A 16,327-nucleotide genomic window follows, 5' to 3' on the forward strand; every position below is an offset into this window, starting at 1 on the left:
TGGAAAGCATTAGTTACCAAATCATTCTAAGATGTACTGCAAAACCACCTTTTAATGTTTCCCCCTCTTTTCTGCCTTCAGTTCGTTAGGATTCCCTAATCCCAACAAGCAGGCATACAGAGAGACAGTGTCCCACATCTGTGTGTGAGTATAGCCACAAGATGGAGTAACACACACACACACACACACACCCCTTTCTTGAACTGAGTTATCATTGCCCAGGGGGGGGGCTCGCACAGACACCGGCCCAACCATTCCACACAGCAAGCATATTTCTCCTCCAGATCTGAGTGGGCTGGGGAATGCCCGGGCCTGTCTAGACCCTTCAACACCAGTGGACAATCAAAGAGACCAGGAATGAGCAGCCCCAGCTGCCTTCCCAGGCCATGGCCATATCCCAGAACCGCTGGGGAGACGTGGGAGAGAGCAGACACATTGCCTCCACCTCCTAATGCACGCGCGCGCGTGCGCACACATACACACACACACACACACACACACACACACACACACCAGCTGGGGAAAATGCAGGCCAGGCGGCCAACGTCAGAGGCTGACCAGTCGTGTCCTGTCAGGAAGCCGGCAGCCTCTGAACTCACCCAACCAGAGGCATTACTGTATTGTTCTGGACACAATCAGGATAGACTGGGAGCCAGCCCCAGCTCTGGGCAAGGGGCGGTGGGGAAACGGTTGCCACCGGGGGCAGGAAGACAGGAAAGGGGAAGCGCTTGCAGGTTGGGTCCTGGGCGGCAGGGCAGGGGCTGCCGCCGGCTCGGACCCTGCACCCCACGGCGCGTGGGGCTGCGAGCACGTGGCCGGAGCAGGAGGCGCGGCGGGCGGAGGTCCCTAACTGGCCTCCACCGTGGGGGCTTGGCGTCGCGTGGCCGAGGGAAGGCTGGGGGCGGGGGCCAGCCTGAGGAAGGACAGGGGATGCCAGGTTCTTTCTTCGCAGTCTTGGAGCGGAGAAGTCAATCGATTAACAGCCAAAGCTAGTGTCACCCCCAGGGAAGGCAAAGAAGAGGGCGGGGTGCAGGACCCCGGGCGCACAGCTCACTTCACAGAAGTGCGCGGAGGGACAGAGGCCCGAGAGGGACCGGGACGCCGGGGTCTCGCTCAGGCCGGGGGCGCCGCAATCCCAAGGGCAGATTTCCCAAGACCCCAGTGCCCCGCCGGCCCGTGGAGACCGGCTGGAACCGGGGCTGGCAGGCGACGGAGGTGGGGGGGGGGTGCGGGTGGGGCGCCCCCCACTGGAGGAGCCAAGCCCGCGGGGTGAACCTGGGGGACCCCTCCAGGCCGCCCACGGACGCGTCGGCGGGCGTCGGTCTTGCCTGAGCCTTCCCCCGGCCCAACCCCCTCGGCTCCCCGAAGTCTTTACCCCAGCCCAGGCTGCAGAGTCCAGGGGCGTGGGCGCCCCGCCAGCGCGCATTCCCTCCACCTGTGCAGGTGAGTGGGCGCCCGCGGTGCCTCTGTGCGGTGCGGCCGCCCCCAGGCCCCTTCCTCCCCGGCACCCCGGGACCCCTCGTCCCTCCCGCACCTCTCCAAGCCTCCCTACCGGCGCCTGGACTCGGGCCCGCCCTCGAGTCTCTGCGGTGGCCGCAGCGGCCCCGTCCCCCTTCTCCCGCCCCTCCCGTCTGGTCTCCCTCCGTCCCCTCGTCGGGGCTCGGGCCGCGCCGGCCGAGGGCGGTACTCACAGGGTGACGGTTCCGTTCGGCAGAAGGCCGGGCTCGGGGGGCTCCGGGAGGTCCCCGCCGCCGCACACCACCCTCCTGCGCGCGGGGTTGGGGGCGCCGCCGCTCAGCCCCTTGGGCCGCTCCCCCGAGCATTTGCAGCTGCGAATGGGGACGGGGCAGCCGGGCGCGCCCCGGGTCTCGGGCGCCAGGAACAGCAGCCACGGCAGCAGCGGCAGCAGCAGGCGCGCGGGCGCCCCCCGCATCCTGCGTCCCGCGGCGCCCATCAGCCCATCGCCCCGCGGGGACCCGCGGCGCCGGGGCCCGTCTGCGCGGCGGCCGGAGGGACCCGGGCGGGCGGGCGGGAGGCGTGCTCAGCGGGGCCCCGGGGCGTCCGAGGGCGGGGCGGGGGGCCCTGGGCGGAGGCGAGCCCCGGGGTCCCCGCCGCCGCGCCCCGGGGGCATGTCCGGCGAGCGCCCCGGCGGGGAGGACGCGGGCGCGGCTGTCAGCGCGGCGCTGGCGGCCCCCGGCGGCGCGGCCCGAGGCTCCGCGCGGTGCTCCCGGGCCGCCGGGGGCCGGGCCCCTCCGCGTCGCCTGCTCGCTCCGCGCCGGGCTGGGACCTAGCGGATCGCGCCGGGCTCCTGCTGCCGCCGCCGCCGCTCCGTGCCATGGATGGAGGCAGCTCGGCGCGGCGCCGCTCCCGCCGCCGCCTGCCCCCGCCCGCCCTCCCGGAGGGCGCCCTCCCCTCGCCGGCTCGCCCGTCCGCGAGGCCCTAGCGCCTCCCGATGCGCAGCCAGGCCGGGCCCTCCTCGGAGCAGAGCGCCCCGGAGCCTGCCCCGAACCCGAACCCCGACTCCTTCGCCCTCCCGCGCGCCTTCCCCGGGCCCGGACTCTTCCGCTCCACCACCCGCCTGGGCCTCGAAGCCCACCACCATCGCTTTCCGCAAAACCCTTCCTCGCTCTTGCTGGTCCAGCCCAACCCCATGTTCTGGGTCTTTCATTGACCTGCGGGTTTGGCCAGAGGTGTTTGGTGCTCCCTGTGTGGGGCTGAGACTGAACTTTGTTCGCCGCCCCGGCCCGCTCCCCCTCCCGCAGCCCTGCTCGGCCACTGCAGGATCCAACCCGAAGACTTAGGAAGGCTCAGCCGCCCCTCTGTTGCCAGTGCTGCCAGTGACCTCACCCAGCGGGGGAGGGGGGGCCTGTCACTAGGCCACGGAGGGGTCAAAGGCCAAGGTAACAGGCTAGATCTGGCTTTCTACATTTTCCATATCCGTGTGTGTGTGTGTGTGTGTGTGTGTGTGTGTGTGTGTGTTTGGAAGGCAGTGGGAATGAGGAAAATGGGAAGAGGAAAAGCAGGGATCAGTGCTGCCAGGGTGTGGAAAGAGCACTGCCCTGTAGGTTAGTAGAGTTTCATTCTAGACAGCTCTATTTGACTTGGACACAGCCTCTAACATCCTGGAGCATCTAATCTCTGGGGTCATAAGGGGGGGCTTCTAGATTATGAATGTCAGTTATGGCATTTGAGTGAACGAGAGGTGGCACTCAGTTTCCATAGGCAGAGGGCTGGTGGCTTCGAATATTGTCTGGGGATGGATCCTGAGGGTCCTAGAGGGACTGTGATGCAAGCTGGGAATGGGGCCTAATAGACCCTTTGCTGCTGAGGGGCAGGCCACCTGGGTTGGGGGATCCCAGAGCAGAACTCCTGTGTCTCATCTATCACTGTATCACCAAAGAAGGTCTCTAACTGCCACCTCCTTTCTGTGGTCTAGGCCCTACTGGTGTGTGCGGCATCTTTTCCAGCACCCTAGCCTTTGGCTGGAGTCTCCCACCCCCCTTTGCTGAGAAGCACCTTCTCTCCCTGCCCTGCCAGAGACAGACACTGGGCCCAGACACGGGCTTCTTCACTTTCCCTCTCTGGCTCCTCCAGTCTTTCCCAGCTGTAGGCTCTGGTTCCTTCAACTTCCAAAGATAAATAAATAGTGATTGCAAATGGAGTAAGAGAGAAGGGGAATGGACTCCCCAGCAGGAGCCCTCCACAGGCGGCAGGCAGGCTGAGACTGCATTCCTTTGGAAGGGTCGAGATGGAGCCAGGGCCACAGGCAGGGTCTGCCATTCAACTCTCCTATTCTCAGGCAAGGTGAACTTTTCAGAGGAGGAGAGGCCTCTGGCCTAGATCACACACACAGCTTTTTGGTCAATTATTTTTGCTACATGAAGACGCTCAAAAGTCTGGAAAGGAATTGCACTGGGACTCGTATTCTGTGAGGCTGTACAGAGGTCAAATGACATTTAATGAGGCAAAGCTTCCCCACAGGTGGGAATGAGGTGCTGCATGGAGACATTTATAAAACTCTCTCTTTTCCTGTTTGTCATCACGTTTGTCTTTTATACCCACCCAGAGAGGTGAATGGGACAGGAGCTACCTTCCCACTTTGCCATTGTGGATGAGGAAACTGAGTCATGAGCAGTCAAGAGCCAGGGGTGGGAATTTACCCTCTGATTACTTTTCAAGTGCTCTTTCCTCTGAGCCACTCAAAGCTTTTCCCACAGAAGCTTCCCAGTTTAACTGTCATCAGAAGCACAGGGTGGGATGGATGAGTGGCCTACAAGAAGATCTTTTTGTTTCGAAGTTTGTTTGAGACAGAAGAGGAACTCAAACTTAGTCCCAATCTCAAGAAATCTGGCTAGGGAGTTTTGCCAATTACATACACACTCTTGGTGTGATAAGCTGTTTAATGGACTAAGGATAAGGTATCAAGATCACAGAGAGGAGGCTGAACTGATCCTGCTGAAGCAAGAGAGAAGTTTTAATCCAATTCAGGGCAGAAGTGCAAACCACCTGACTACTAACCCATAATTATTCCCTTAAGGGTCTGGGGCTCCCCCCCCCCAAAGTAAGCTTGTCTTTGCTAGGTTTTAGCTGCTAGCAAACCTTTCTCTGCCCCCAGCTTCCAGGCTGATCCAGTCCTCCTTGTGAAGGATGAATTGGAGCCTTTAACCTCATGGCAGACCAGTCTTCCCATTGGAAGCTGGGGTAATGGTCAGTGTCCCCTCCCTCCGAGACTGGAGCAGAGCAGAGGCTACGGCAGGAGGACCTGCACACGGGAGCTATCTCCTGAGTGCTTATTGTATGCCAGGCATTTGTTGACTACATTTCACAAGAATTAGCTCATTGAGTCCTCCCAGCAGGATAAGGATGGCTGTTTTATCAGACAGGAAACTGAGGTGTGAAGAGGCGCCTTAGTAGTCCACGGGTTCAGGCTAATAAGTAGTAGGACCAGGATTTGAACTCAGGCACTCTGGGCTCCAGGGTCCAAATTTTTAACCACCAGGCTCTGTAATTTGCTGAGAGGAGATCTCTCAACAGTTCCCCCCAAATTTTACTTCTAGAGGTTTTCTCATTTTGATTCCCTGGGCCCTTCTGAGCTAAAGCTCTAGAGATGTCCACTCACAAAGCATAGCTGGGCAGGACCCCCATCCTGATTCTAACAGAATCAAGGAAGGCAGAAACTTTCCAAAAGAGCCTTGATACTCAGCTAGAAGAAAGGAAAGGGTGACTAAAGATTGTAACATGTGTGGACTCTGAACCAGCAAGAGCTGGCTAGCTAGCTAGCTCCCCCAGCTGTCTGGGGGCCCCATCCTGGGTGTTCACCTTTAAACTTAGGTTTTCTAACACCCTCTGGGTCTTCTTGCCTTTCAGAGGCAGGATCCTAACACAGACCCTAGACAATAGTACAGGAGATAATGGTCCATAATTAGGTCAATAATGCAAATAGGACATTTCTCCAGGGCTCCATGAGCTTAGACACTGTGGAGGCACAGAACCTGTGACACCTCCCCCCCAATTCTCCTTCTCCCACCTCCATCCCAGGATGACTGTGCTGGGAAGTCCTCCGGGCTCTCTGTCTCCTACCTTCCTCTGGGGACGGTGCTGAGGCTGCCTGTCCTGCTGGAACATTCACACTGGGTATTCATGGAGAGAAATGCTCCACTCAAGCAGAAGAGACAATAAGGACTGTGAGAAGCTACCCAGGTAAATCTTTGGGCCTGGGAGGCCTTCCTTTTGGTGATCAGATATGATCCTGTGTTAGGCACCTGTGTATAATTTAGGCAATCTCGCAGGAAGTGGTCATGATCTCTGTGTCTATTAAAATTGGAGTCACCCTTAAAGTGAAATCTACTCACACTCCCCCAGATGCTGGGCTGCCTCCTGAACTGAGTATTGTGGCCAAGGGCATGGACTCTGCAGCTGCATTCAAATCCTGGCTCTCTAGTTTATGGATCACATGACTTTGGGCAAATCACTTAATATACCAAAGTCTCAGTTTTCTCATCTGCACTTACTTCAGAGAATTGTACTGATGTCAATTGTATATAAATGATGCCTGTGTAGTATAGCACAAGAATACATTTGGCCTTTGTCCTGGTTCCTGACCCAGAGGTCCTCAAACCCTTGGTGTTTCCTGAGTGATAGGACTGTCTTTTTTTTTTTTTTCAAGATTTTATTTATTTATTCATGAAGGACACAGAGAGGCAGAGACATAGGCAGAGGGAGAAGCAGGTTCCCTGCGGGGAGCCTGATGCGGGGCTTGATTCCAGGACCCCGGATCATGCCCTGAGCCAAAGGCAGATACTCAACCACTGAGCCACTCAGGTGTCCCTAGGAGTTTTTTTTTTTTTTTTTGTTAATAATCATAAGGGGCGTCTTTGATTGCACCTGACTTTATGCTAATGTTGAGGGTGAGACTCTTAGGTAGCCTGGAAATGGGGCTGGTCACCAGAAAGACCTAGTGATGAGAGGATTAGAACTTTCAGCCCCACTGGCTTCTGGGAAATGGACAGGGATGCTAGAGATTGAGGTCTCTGAAACGTCCAATGGTGAGATTTAGAGTGCTTTCAGGTTGAACATGACAAGGTGCTGGGAGGCCCACATACCTGAACAGGGCATGGAAGCTCCTTCTCCTCTCCCCATACCTGGTCCTATGCATCTCTTCCATTTGGCTGTTCCAGAGTTGAATCCTTACAAATAAACCCTCTAACGTAAGTACAGTGCTTTCCTGAGTCCTGTAAACCATACTAGCAAGTTATTGAAACTAAAGAAGAGATCATGGGAGGCTCTGATTTACAGCCAGTGAGTCAGAAGTATCGGTGGCCCCAAGACTCGCAACTGGCATCTGAACTGGGAGGACTGAGCCCTTAACTTGTGGGGTTTGCTCTACCTCTGAGTGGAATTAAATTATAGGACACTCAGTGGAGAATTAATCGGTGTCAGAGAACACTCCAGCCTGGCACACGCAAGTGCTCCGTAAATGTTAGCTAACCTCCTCACTGGAGGCTTGCTGCTGTTTTTCTTATTGGCACTGTTGAAAAAGGAACAACAGATCAAAAATGGAGTCACTTGTGCTAAGCCCCACATCAGCAAACCAAGACTTAATACCTAGCCTAATTTTAGTTTCAGCCCTCCCAGAAATCTGACCTTTAACCAGCCAATCTGGAATTACCTTGTCAGCACCAGTGAGGTAATGCCTGATAGACCCCAGCCTTTTCCCAAAGAAAGGAGACCTTGCCGGAACCAATCCACTCTTTGCTAGGAACTTCCTTTTCCCACCCCCTCTGCCTGGAAAAGCCTTCAGTTTTGTTCAGCTTCAAGCAGCTCTGTTCTGCTCACTAGATGGGATGTTGCCTGGTTCATGAATCAGTGAATAAAGCCAACTAGATCAGCAAATTTAGTCAGTTGAATATCATTTTTTTTTCCCCACAGTACCTACTTAATTGTGTCCTCTCTTATGGCTCAGTGTTTACGTATTTGACTCTTCCTTTAGCATGTAAGGTCCCAGAGGAGGGAATTCTTATCTTGATCTTTCACATTTCTGGCCTGTTTTAGTGCCCAACAAATAGAAGAGACATTTATTTAATTTTTTCAACAAAGTGCTACAGAAGTCTCAGTCATTCATTTAAGCAACATTTATGGAGCATCTACCATGTGCCAGATACTGTTTCTGGTTATGAAGGTACAGCGATAAACCAAAAGAAAGTCCATGGTTTCATGACACTACTGTTACAGCAGTGGGAGAGAGAGAGAGAGAGAGAGAGAGAGAGAACATAAATAAACAAATATGCCTCTTCTAATAGGTGGGGATAATAAGATCAATGAAGCAAAATGAAGCTGCTTAAGGAAATAAAGTGTAATGAGGAAGACCTCTATGACAAGGGTGATCTTCCAGCAGAGTTCAGAAGGGAGCAGGTCACATGGCTCTGGGGGGACAGAACATTCCATGCAGAGGAAAGAGCAGTGGCAGCAAGGTGGGAGAGCACTCTTGGTTCTCAATCAAGGAAGTTGGGGACTCATGTGGTTGGGGCAGAGTGAGAGGTGTGGTCACTGTGCCCTTTGACCTCATGTGCCCATCACCTAGGGTACTGAAGACCCAGGTAAAGGCATTTAGTTTGATTCAAAATAGGAAGAAAAGACCAGATGGTTTGAGAAAGAGGCATTATCTCACCTGAATTAGACTTTTAAACCTCCTGTCTATCTGGCACATGAAGGATGACAAGTCTGGCACAGGAGGCCAGTTAGGACACCCGTCCAGGGGAGATGCCATGGCACCTTGGACAAAGGGGGTGGGGAAGGAGGCAGAAAGTGGTTGGGTCCTGGGTGTGGGTGGAATGTGAGTCCAGGATTCCCTGACATACTGAAAGTGAGCTGTGAGAAAAACTTGTCAAAAATGACTCTTAGTAGGGACACCTGGATGGCTCAGTGGTTGAGCGTCTGCCTTTGGCTCAGGTCGTGATCCCAGGGTCCTGGGATCGAGTCCTGCATCGGGCTCCCTGCAGGGAGCCTGCTTATCCCTCTACCTGTGTCTCTGCCTCTCTCTCTCTGTATCTCTCATGAATAAATAAATAAAATATTTTTTAAATGACCCCCTAGTACAGCATAACTTATAAAACTGTCCACTGTGTTATACACTTGAAACTAATATAGCATTGCGTGTCAACTATATTTCAATTAAAGAAAGAAAAAGATTGGCCCTCTAGGTATTTGGCTTCAGCTGTGAGAAGAATGGAGTTGCCATTTACTAAGCTGGAGAAGACCCAGGAAGGATAAAACCTGGGGAGAAAATAAAGAGTTTGGCCCATCACTGTGAGCTTCAGTGCTGGGTATAAAATGGTTTGAAAAAAAAAAAAGAGCCATGATTGCTGCCCTCAGGGAGCTGATAGTCTAGTAAGAGAGGTTGTGGTTGAACAAAGAAGGGCACAAATGACTCTATGATTACAAATTGTGAGGTGGGTGATATGTGTGAAAGGAAGGGGCCATTAGAATAAAGGGGGACAGAGAGCCCATAGTTTCCTCGGGGGACCAGGAAAGGTCCTCTCCGAGGAAGCAGTGGCTAAGCTAACCTAGAAGGATAAACAGGCATCAGCCAGGCAGAGAGGGAGACCAGGGAAAAGCTTGGAGCCTTAGACAGAGGACAGACCTGTATTGTTAGAGGGAGTGAAGCAGGGCTGGTGGTGGAGGGGTAAGGGGTCTCGGGTCTCCTCCTACCACCCTATTCCTCTCCCTGGTGGGCCCTGAGGCGCCTCTGCAGGCTCGTAGTCTCCTCAGAGCCCAGGATACAGAGTGTATCTCTCTTGCCCAAGTCTCACCAATGGATCAGGACTCAGGAAGCCTCTCAAGTCACAGCCTTATCAGGTCCAGAAGGAGGGCCTGTTCTGGTGGGCCAAGGTAGCCAAGCCCATCAGGGCCTGGTTTCCATCTGGTTTCATGGCTCCTTAGGGGCCTGTGACCTGTTTCTTCTAGGCCTCCCTGAGGAACAGCTCCATCCATTGCCTTTCCTCCCTAGAGGCAGACGAGAGGAGGAGGCCAGGCACAGGGTGTTGCCCTCTCCCTGAGCCCTGCTGGGGTCGGACTATCCCAGAAGGAGGACAAGAAACACTGGCCAGAAGAGTGTGAGCAAGTGTGTAGGGGGGTGGGGTGGGATGGGTGGAGGTGACTGTGAAGGGGAGAGCGGGTGGCAGAAGGCCAACACTTTTATGACTGTGTGTAGACGTGTGGCTTCCAGGGTGTAGAGAGAGAAGTGGAGAGGAGGAGAACAAGAGTGACATTTATCGAGGTGCTAAGGTACTGAGGGTGCTGCTGTGTGCAGACAGCTGACCCTAGAACATGGTTGGAACTCCACAGACCCAGTTCTCTGTGGGGTATTTTACAGTAAATCTAGTTTCTCTTTCTTAGGACTTTCTTTTTTAAAAGATTTCATTTATTAGAGAGAGAGAGTAAGCAAGAGAGAGAGAGAAAGAACATGAGCTGGGGTGGGGGGTGCAGAGGGAGAAGGAGAAGCAGACTCTCCACTGAGCAGGGAGCCTGATTTGGGGGCTTGATCCTGGGACTCCAGGGTCATGACCTGAGCCGAAGGCAGATGCCCAACTGATTGAGCCCCCAGGTTTCCCTTCTTACAACTTTCTTAATAACTTTTTCTTTCTTCTAACTTACTTTTATTATAAGAATATAGTATATAGGGACGCCTGGGTGGCTCAGTGGTTGAGCATTTGTCTTTGGCTCAGGGCATGATCCTGGGGTCCTGGGATGGAGTCCTGCATCGGGCTCTCTGCAGGGAGCCTGCTTCTTCCTCTGCCTGTTTCTCTGCTTCTCTCTCTGTGTCTTTCATGAGTAAATAAATAAAAATCTTTAATAAAAAAAGAATATAGTATATAATACATATAACTGTGTTCATTGACTGTTCATGTTTCAGTGAGGTTTCTGGTCAACAGTAGGCTAGTAGTGGTTAAGTGTTTGGGGGATCCAAAGTTGTACTCAGATTTTCAACTGTGCAGAGGGGTTGGTCCCATGTTCTAACCCCCCATGTTCTTCAAGGATCAACTGTATTTCATTTCATCCTAACCACTGCCCCATATGCAGCTGCTATCCTCTCTCACAGATGAGGACATTGGAACTCAGGTTAAGTGACATGCGGGTGTGCTTGTGTGTGTGTATGTGTGTGGGTGTCTATGCACATGTGTGTTGGGGCAGAGAGGGCTCAGCTGACCTCACTCTTTCTGTGCTATGACAGGATCACTCAGTGGAGCAGTTGGGTGGGGGCCTGGCTCTCCCAACACCCCTCGTACTCCACCTGCTACCTTGCACGTGATGGGCAAGTGTGGGTAGGTGTGAACCTCTGGTTTCCCAGGGCTGAGGCTCACACATCTGTGCCCCTCTCACCCCAGAGGAGACTTGACACAGTACTGAAGAAAACAGAAGAGGAGCAAAAAGCTACTTAGTGGCTTTTCATGTTATTCTGGGAAGGAGGAGAGGTCCAGACAAGCCTGGAGTGTTTGGGGTCCACTCATCCAGGGGGACTGGGCCAGCTGGGCGCTGGCAAGACTGAAGACAGGGATCTCCCTTTGCTGGGCATGTGGCAGGGAGCCCAGGTTGAGGCAGACCTCAAATTTTGTCTAGAGCTAAGCTGGCTTCCAACCCTCACCACTATTTATAAAAATTGTTTTTATCAATGTAGGACACACATATGGTTAGAAATGAAACAGCATGGGGTCGCCTGGCTGGCTCAGCGGTTGAGTGTCTGCCTTCGGCTCAGGTCGTGATCCCCGGGTCCTGGGATGGAGCCCCAAGTCGGGCTCCCCACAGAGAGCCTGCTTCTCCCTCTGCCTGTGTCTCTGCCTCTCTCCCCGTGTCTCTCATGAATAAATAAATAAAATCTTTGAAAAAGGAATGAAATAGCATGGAAGTGCCTGAAATGAAAAACAACATTCTCCCCCTGAACCAGCTGTCCAGAGGCAGCTTTCACCTGGTTTGCTTTTAGTTCTATGCTCTTTGTCATTCAGTGCAATCACTGCAGGAGTCTTATACTGGTCTGAGCTTCCGTGTCTGAGGGTGGGATTTGTAGGTGCAGATTTGGGAAGCGTGCCCCCTCCAACTCCCCACCAGGGGGGCATCCTTCAGGGGCGTGGCTCTCCATAGATCTTCAAGCCGGAGTCTTTGGGTCTCCGTTGCCCTCTCCCAACACCACGGTCTGTCCCCCGAGGGCACTCTGGCCCACTAGGGGTGTGTGGAAAACCCCTCCTGTCTCCGAGAGCCTTGTTAACACACAGCTGAGGCTGATCTGCAGCCTGGCCCATTAGACTTGTAATTTGTGTGAACCCCAATTCCCTGAAGCAGCTGTCCTCTGGATGCCTAGCTGGCCGTGGGGGGTTTCTGGGCTGGCCCTTTGGCCTTTGTCTCTCTTATCTCCTTTTTACTTCTCTACTTCTTTCCCTTTCTCTCTCTTTTCTTTCTCCTCTCATCCCCTGTCTGCTTTATGTACCCTAACCAACCTCCCCCTTCCCAACCTCCCTGGAAGGTCAAGGTCAGACTTGGTGCAGGACAGGACGTTGGGCTCTATTACCTAAGCCCTGGCTGGCCGCCTTTGGACCCGGCAGGCCCGTGGTCGTGGAGAGGGAGGTTGGGAGAAATGTAGGAAGAGGAGCCCCCTCCCTGGACCTCCCTCGTGGGGACAGCACTCAGGGGTTTGGGTGTGTCATCAGCCTCTCAGGACACAGGGTATGAGAGCCAGAGTGGCTAGTTTTGGTTTCACTCTGGGCTGATTTGGCTGTTTTTATGCCCCAGTCCCTAGCGAGATCTTTAGTTTAAAGCTGCGGGGACAGGCAGGGAAGGCCTGGGCGTCCAGATCCGGGCAGCGTGTGAAGGGGAAGCTGGGCCTTTCCACCTCGCCGTGCGCTTGCTGAGATGCCTGGAAAGAGAGCTCGTCGTCGTGGGCACTCAGAGATTTGCTGCCTCCTGGACGGTCACCCTTCCTCCTAGGCCTTAGAGGATCATGTTTCATTTAAGAAGGAAGGCAAGTTTTCCCGACAGTCCTTATCTGCTGGGTCCATCAGAGCTCCACCCCGTTTCTCCATGGAGATCTGAGCAGAATGCAAAGCCCAACCAGGCTGGGTCCAGCACTGGGGCTCTAGAGTTTTCTGAGCTTTCAGGATGTGCCAGGTTCTGTGTGCATGGAGCTCTACCTGCTTTGTCACATTACAAGAGGATCTGTGTCCTCGATTTTTAAGTAATTTCTACATGCGTCGGGCTGGGACTCGTGACCCTGAGACCGAGTCCTGGGCTCTCTTCGACTAAGCCAGCTGGGGGCACCCCGCTTTATCATGTTTCAACTTGGCGGCAACACCAGGAGGCCAACGCTCTTAATATGCCCCCTACTTACAGATGAGGAAACTGAGGCACCGAGATGCTTAAGTCTTGGCCCAAGGTGATCTGACTGGTGAGGAACAGAAGTGGGGAGTCAAACGGGGGCAGACTGGTACCAGAGGCTTGGAGCAAGCCTCCTGGCCGTGTGTGTGTGTGTGTGTGTGTGTGTGTGTGTGTGTCCACTGTAGCAGCTCCCCACCCCAATGTGGACCATCCACTTTTACTCCTGCAGCTCCTCTCCCTGGGAGCATGTTCCTAAGCTGACGGCATAAAGTCCTTTTGATGCCTGGGCTCCTCGAAGTGGACACAGTGAGAGCCCTGTTCCTCTATCCCCCCACCCCCCAGTCTGGGCCTCAGTTCAGAGCTCCCAGGGCACAGTGAGGCTCCAGAGTGAGGCCCGGCCCTCATAGGTGAGCAGAGCCCGCTGGGGACAGCCGACACCATGGGGTGCACACTGGCCCTGGAACAGGGCCCTGGACCCGTTGCACAGACCCATGCCCAGAAGAGGAGTGGGGCGGTGGGGGGGCTCCCAGACCTGGATCTGGAAGAGAGCCATCCCTGGGCAGAGGGGCTGCCCTCTCCACTCCGAGTGGGCCCCCAAAGTCTCTGCACCCTCGGCACAAGGATCCTGCTCCTGATGGGGCAAGTAGGACAGCAAGGCAGGGACTCCTAGAGATCTTGGCTTTGAGGTCCATCCTGTCCCTGGTGTTTGGTGAGGGGAAGGTGATGAGAGGGATTAGAGGGCAAGGTAGGTAGACATAGGATATGGGGGGAGGGGGAGGGAGAGAGGGAGATGGCTGGGCTCCCCCCACCCCCAGAGGCCCCAGATGGAGGGACACCCTCGCCCTCTGTCCACAGAGGAGTTGCCAGCAGGAGGCAGGAAGGCTGGGCTGTCCCTGCGTGGAGGTGTCCGTGGGGAGCCCTGGGGATCAGCAGCAGCTCCTCCAGCCTGAGGCCCAGCTGGTAATCCCCTCCCCAGAGGCCGGCCGACCCAGCTGAGGAGAGCTGTTGGCAGAGGCTGCCTCTGCACATCCTGGCTTTATCTTCCCCACACATTGAAACCATCAGGCCTGGCCCTGCGACTGCAGCCTGCCTGGCTCTGTCAGCTAGAGACACTGTGCTTTCATCCAAACCCGGCCTACTCTCCTCCAGGTCCCCACTCGGAAGGGAGGGGTGCGGTGAGCACAGCTCACGCCCCCCCCACCCCCAGCCAATTTCAGAGCTTCCTAACTCTTGTTCCCTATTTTGTTCTCCTCTCTGAAATGTTTATGAGGCCACCTTCCAGGCTGGGCCCTGGCTCCTCGAAGGGGAATTTTGGTGGAAGCTGCAGAGAGCGGGAGTTCTGGCCACCCCCACCCCCAAGCCGAGCTACTCCCTGAAAGCGGTGAGCTCTCTTCGGTGCCGGTGCCGCATGTTTTGGGGAAGCCAAATCAGAGGCAAACCCTGAAATTCCTCTTGCTCACGGCCAATAAAAACCTTGCTTCAGTGCCGGCTTCCTCTGCTGAAATCAGATATCCTAGTAATAAACAAGTCGGAAAGGCAGGGGAAAGCTCTTGCTTCTTTCTTCTGATTAGTTTTTCTTTCTTTAAAAAAAAAAAAAAAGTTTCTCCTCTTAACGGGACGCCTGCCCCAGAAACTTGAGCCCAGAACTGGGTCCTCTCTGGCTCTGCACCCACCCCCCACCCCCTAGTCCTCACCCTCTGGGTTCCCGAAGACCAGGGTGGGGCCGGCCTTCCCCAACGCCAGGCAGCTCAGCTCAAAGGCAGGTCAAAGGGTCTTGAGGAGAAGGGTCTTTGCCGCCTGGGGACCGGGCTGCCAGCTGCAGGGAGAGCTGGGTCTTCAGCCTTCAGCAGCTGCTGGGGAGCAGTCAGCAATGGGACAGTGAGGCAGGACACGGGACCACTGTTTTCCCCTAAAACAGTCCTTCTGAGTCCCTTGGGGTGCAACCCCAAGGCCTTTGTAAAAAGCCGGGCACTGTGGGTTTCGGGTGTTGAGTGCACAGGTGAGAAAACCAGACAAATCACATCTCTGCTGCTAGGGGGGCTTGTGGTACAGAGGACTGGGGAGCTTGGCTTCCTGGCACTGTCCTTGTCGCCCCGGGGTAAGTGCGTCTCCCCACTTGGCCCCACAGTGGAGTGCCTTTCCCTGCCCTCCCTGGTTTTTAAGTGATTTTGCTGTCAGAGATGCTTTTCTGTTTGTTTTTCCTTCTGACACTATCTCTCTGGAGAGTTTCTGGTCAAGAGAATTATGTCGAGGCTGCAGATTGCAAGAGAATTGCGCCTAATGGGGAACAGACAGACAAGACACCTTTCAAGTCCAGCCAAGTTATCCCCCCCTCTCCCAACTTCTCATCTTCCCTTCTTGGCTTCAAAGTTGGCCCTAGTTTGTGCTAGTTTCTTTGGGACAGCTGGTGGGTAAGGTCACACATTGATTTTATTTTGGAGATTGGCAGCTGGGTCAGGCTTTGCTCTGGAGCTGGAGCGCAGGGGAACTGGGCTGGGGCATGGGTGAGGCAGGCGCTGGCAGGGAGCCCGGGGAGCACCCCCCACCCCAGCCCAGCTTGGAGAAGGCCCTCAGGCCCTCAAGAGGTGGCTTCTGCTCCTTTGTGAGCTCAGAAAACTGCTTTTAAATACAAGAAAGGTGCCAAAAGACCCTTCCCCTTTGTCCCTAGCATATTCCATTTCAGCTTATCTGTGCTGGACTTTCAGGGAAAAGAGTGTTCGTTCTGGGGTCCCTTGGACACCTGAAGGGATGTTAGGGGAGGAGCTGAAGATCAGGGACCCCCAACTCTGTGGATAGCCACCCACCCACCCCCGCAGCCACCACACATGCGTGGTGATGCAGACCGTGTGTAAAGGGAACACTTTCTTTACCTAGGTGCCTCTTGAGGGGAGAGGGCAGATTAGCGAAGCTTCTTGGTGGACAGTTTGGATTCTTTTGCCCTCAGTCATCAGGCTGACGTAATAGCATTCAACTGATTTCATGGTAAAGACGGTCGCAGGTCCCAGAGCAGATCGGTTCCAATTGCACCGCTGTCAAGGCCACCTTATCAAGGCCTTCAGGAATTGGCGGGCGAGTCCTTCCCGTCCAGAGCTTTGGTGGAAAGCACAGAGCCACTTCTTTTCAAAAGGACAGAGGTGTCTTGGGTGTTAAGGATGTCCTGTGTGACCTCATTTCTCCTGTGTAGCAGTGGGGAACAGAATCCTCTGCCAGCCTGGCTCTGGGGCGGGGGGTGGGAGGGTGGGGGGGGGTGGGAGGTGGGGGGGGGAAGGGCACAACTCTGCATGATCTGGGCTTCACAGCTCAGCCCATGGGGTAGTTTGAATCTGGGGGAGGGATGAGTGTGTTAGGGAACCAGGATGACAGGAGGAGAGGCTAATCCACCCAGGCTGGGTTTAATTCTCTCCTCCCTGCTCATCCCCACTGCTTGTGGTTTCAGAGTTTGTTCTGCATTAAAGATGTGTCAGTT

General features: G+C 54.8%; 1 protein-coding gene across 3 annotated transcripts in view; it reads right to left on the reverse strand.

The window, feature by feature from the left end:
• ADGRA2 (adhesion G protein-coupled receptor A2) overlaps positions 1–1,969 on the reverse strand; it is a 35,492-nt gene extending 33,523 nt beyond the window's left edge. For 2 of the 3 annotated variants that reach the window (XM_049094728.1, XM_049094727.1), the window contains exon 1: positions 1,692–1,948. In XM_049094728.1, the coding sequence (XP_048950685.1) occupies positions 1,692–1,933 (242 nt within the window). In that variant the 5' untranslated portion in view covers positions 1,934–1,948. Of the gene's footprint in view, positions 1–1,691 lie in introns of all 3 variants that reach the window. The other variant, XM_025428665.3, reaches the window with a different exon arrangement.
• Positions 1,970–16,327: the final 14,358 nt, after the last annotated feature.

This window comes from Canis lupus, chromosome 16 (genome assembly GCF_003254725.2).
Source record: "Canis lupus dingo isolate Sandy chromosome 16, ASM325472v2, whole genome shotgun sequence".
In the NCBI taxonomy this organism is placed as follows: domain Eukaryota; kingdom Metazoa; phylum Chordata; class Mammalia; order Carnivora; family Canidae; genus Canis; species Canis lupus.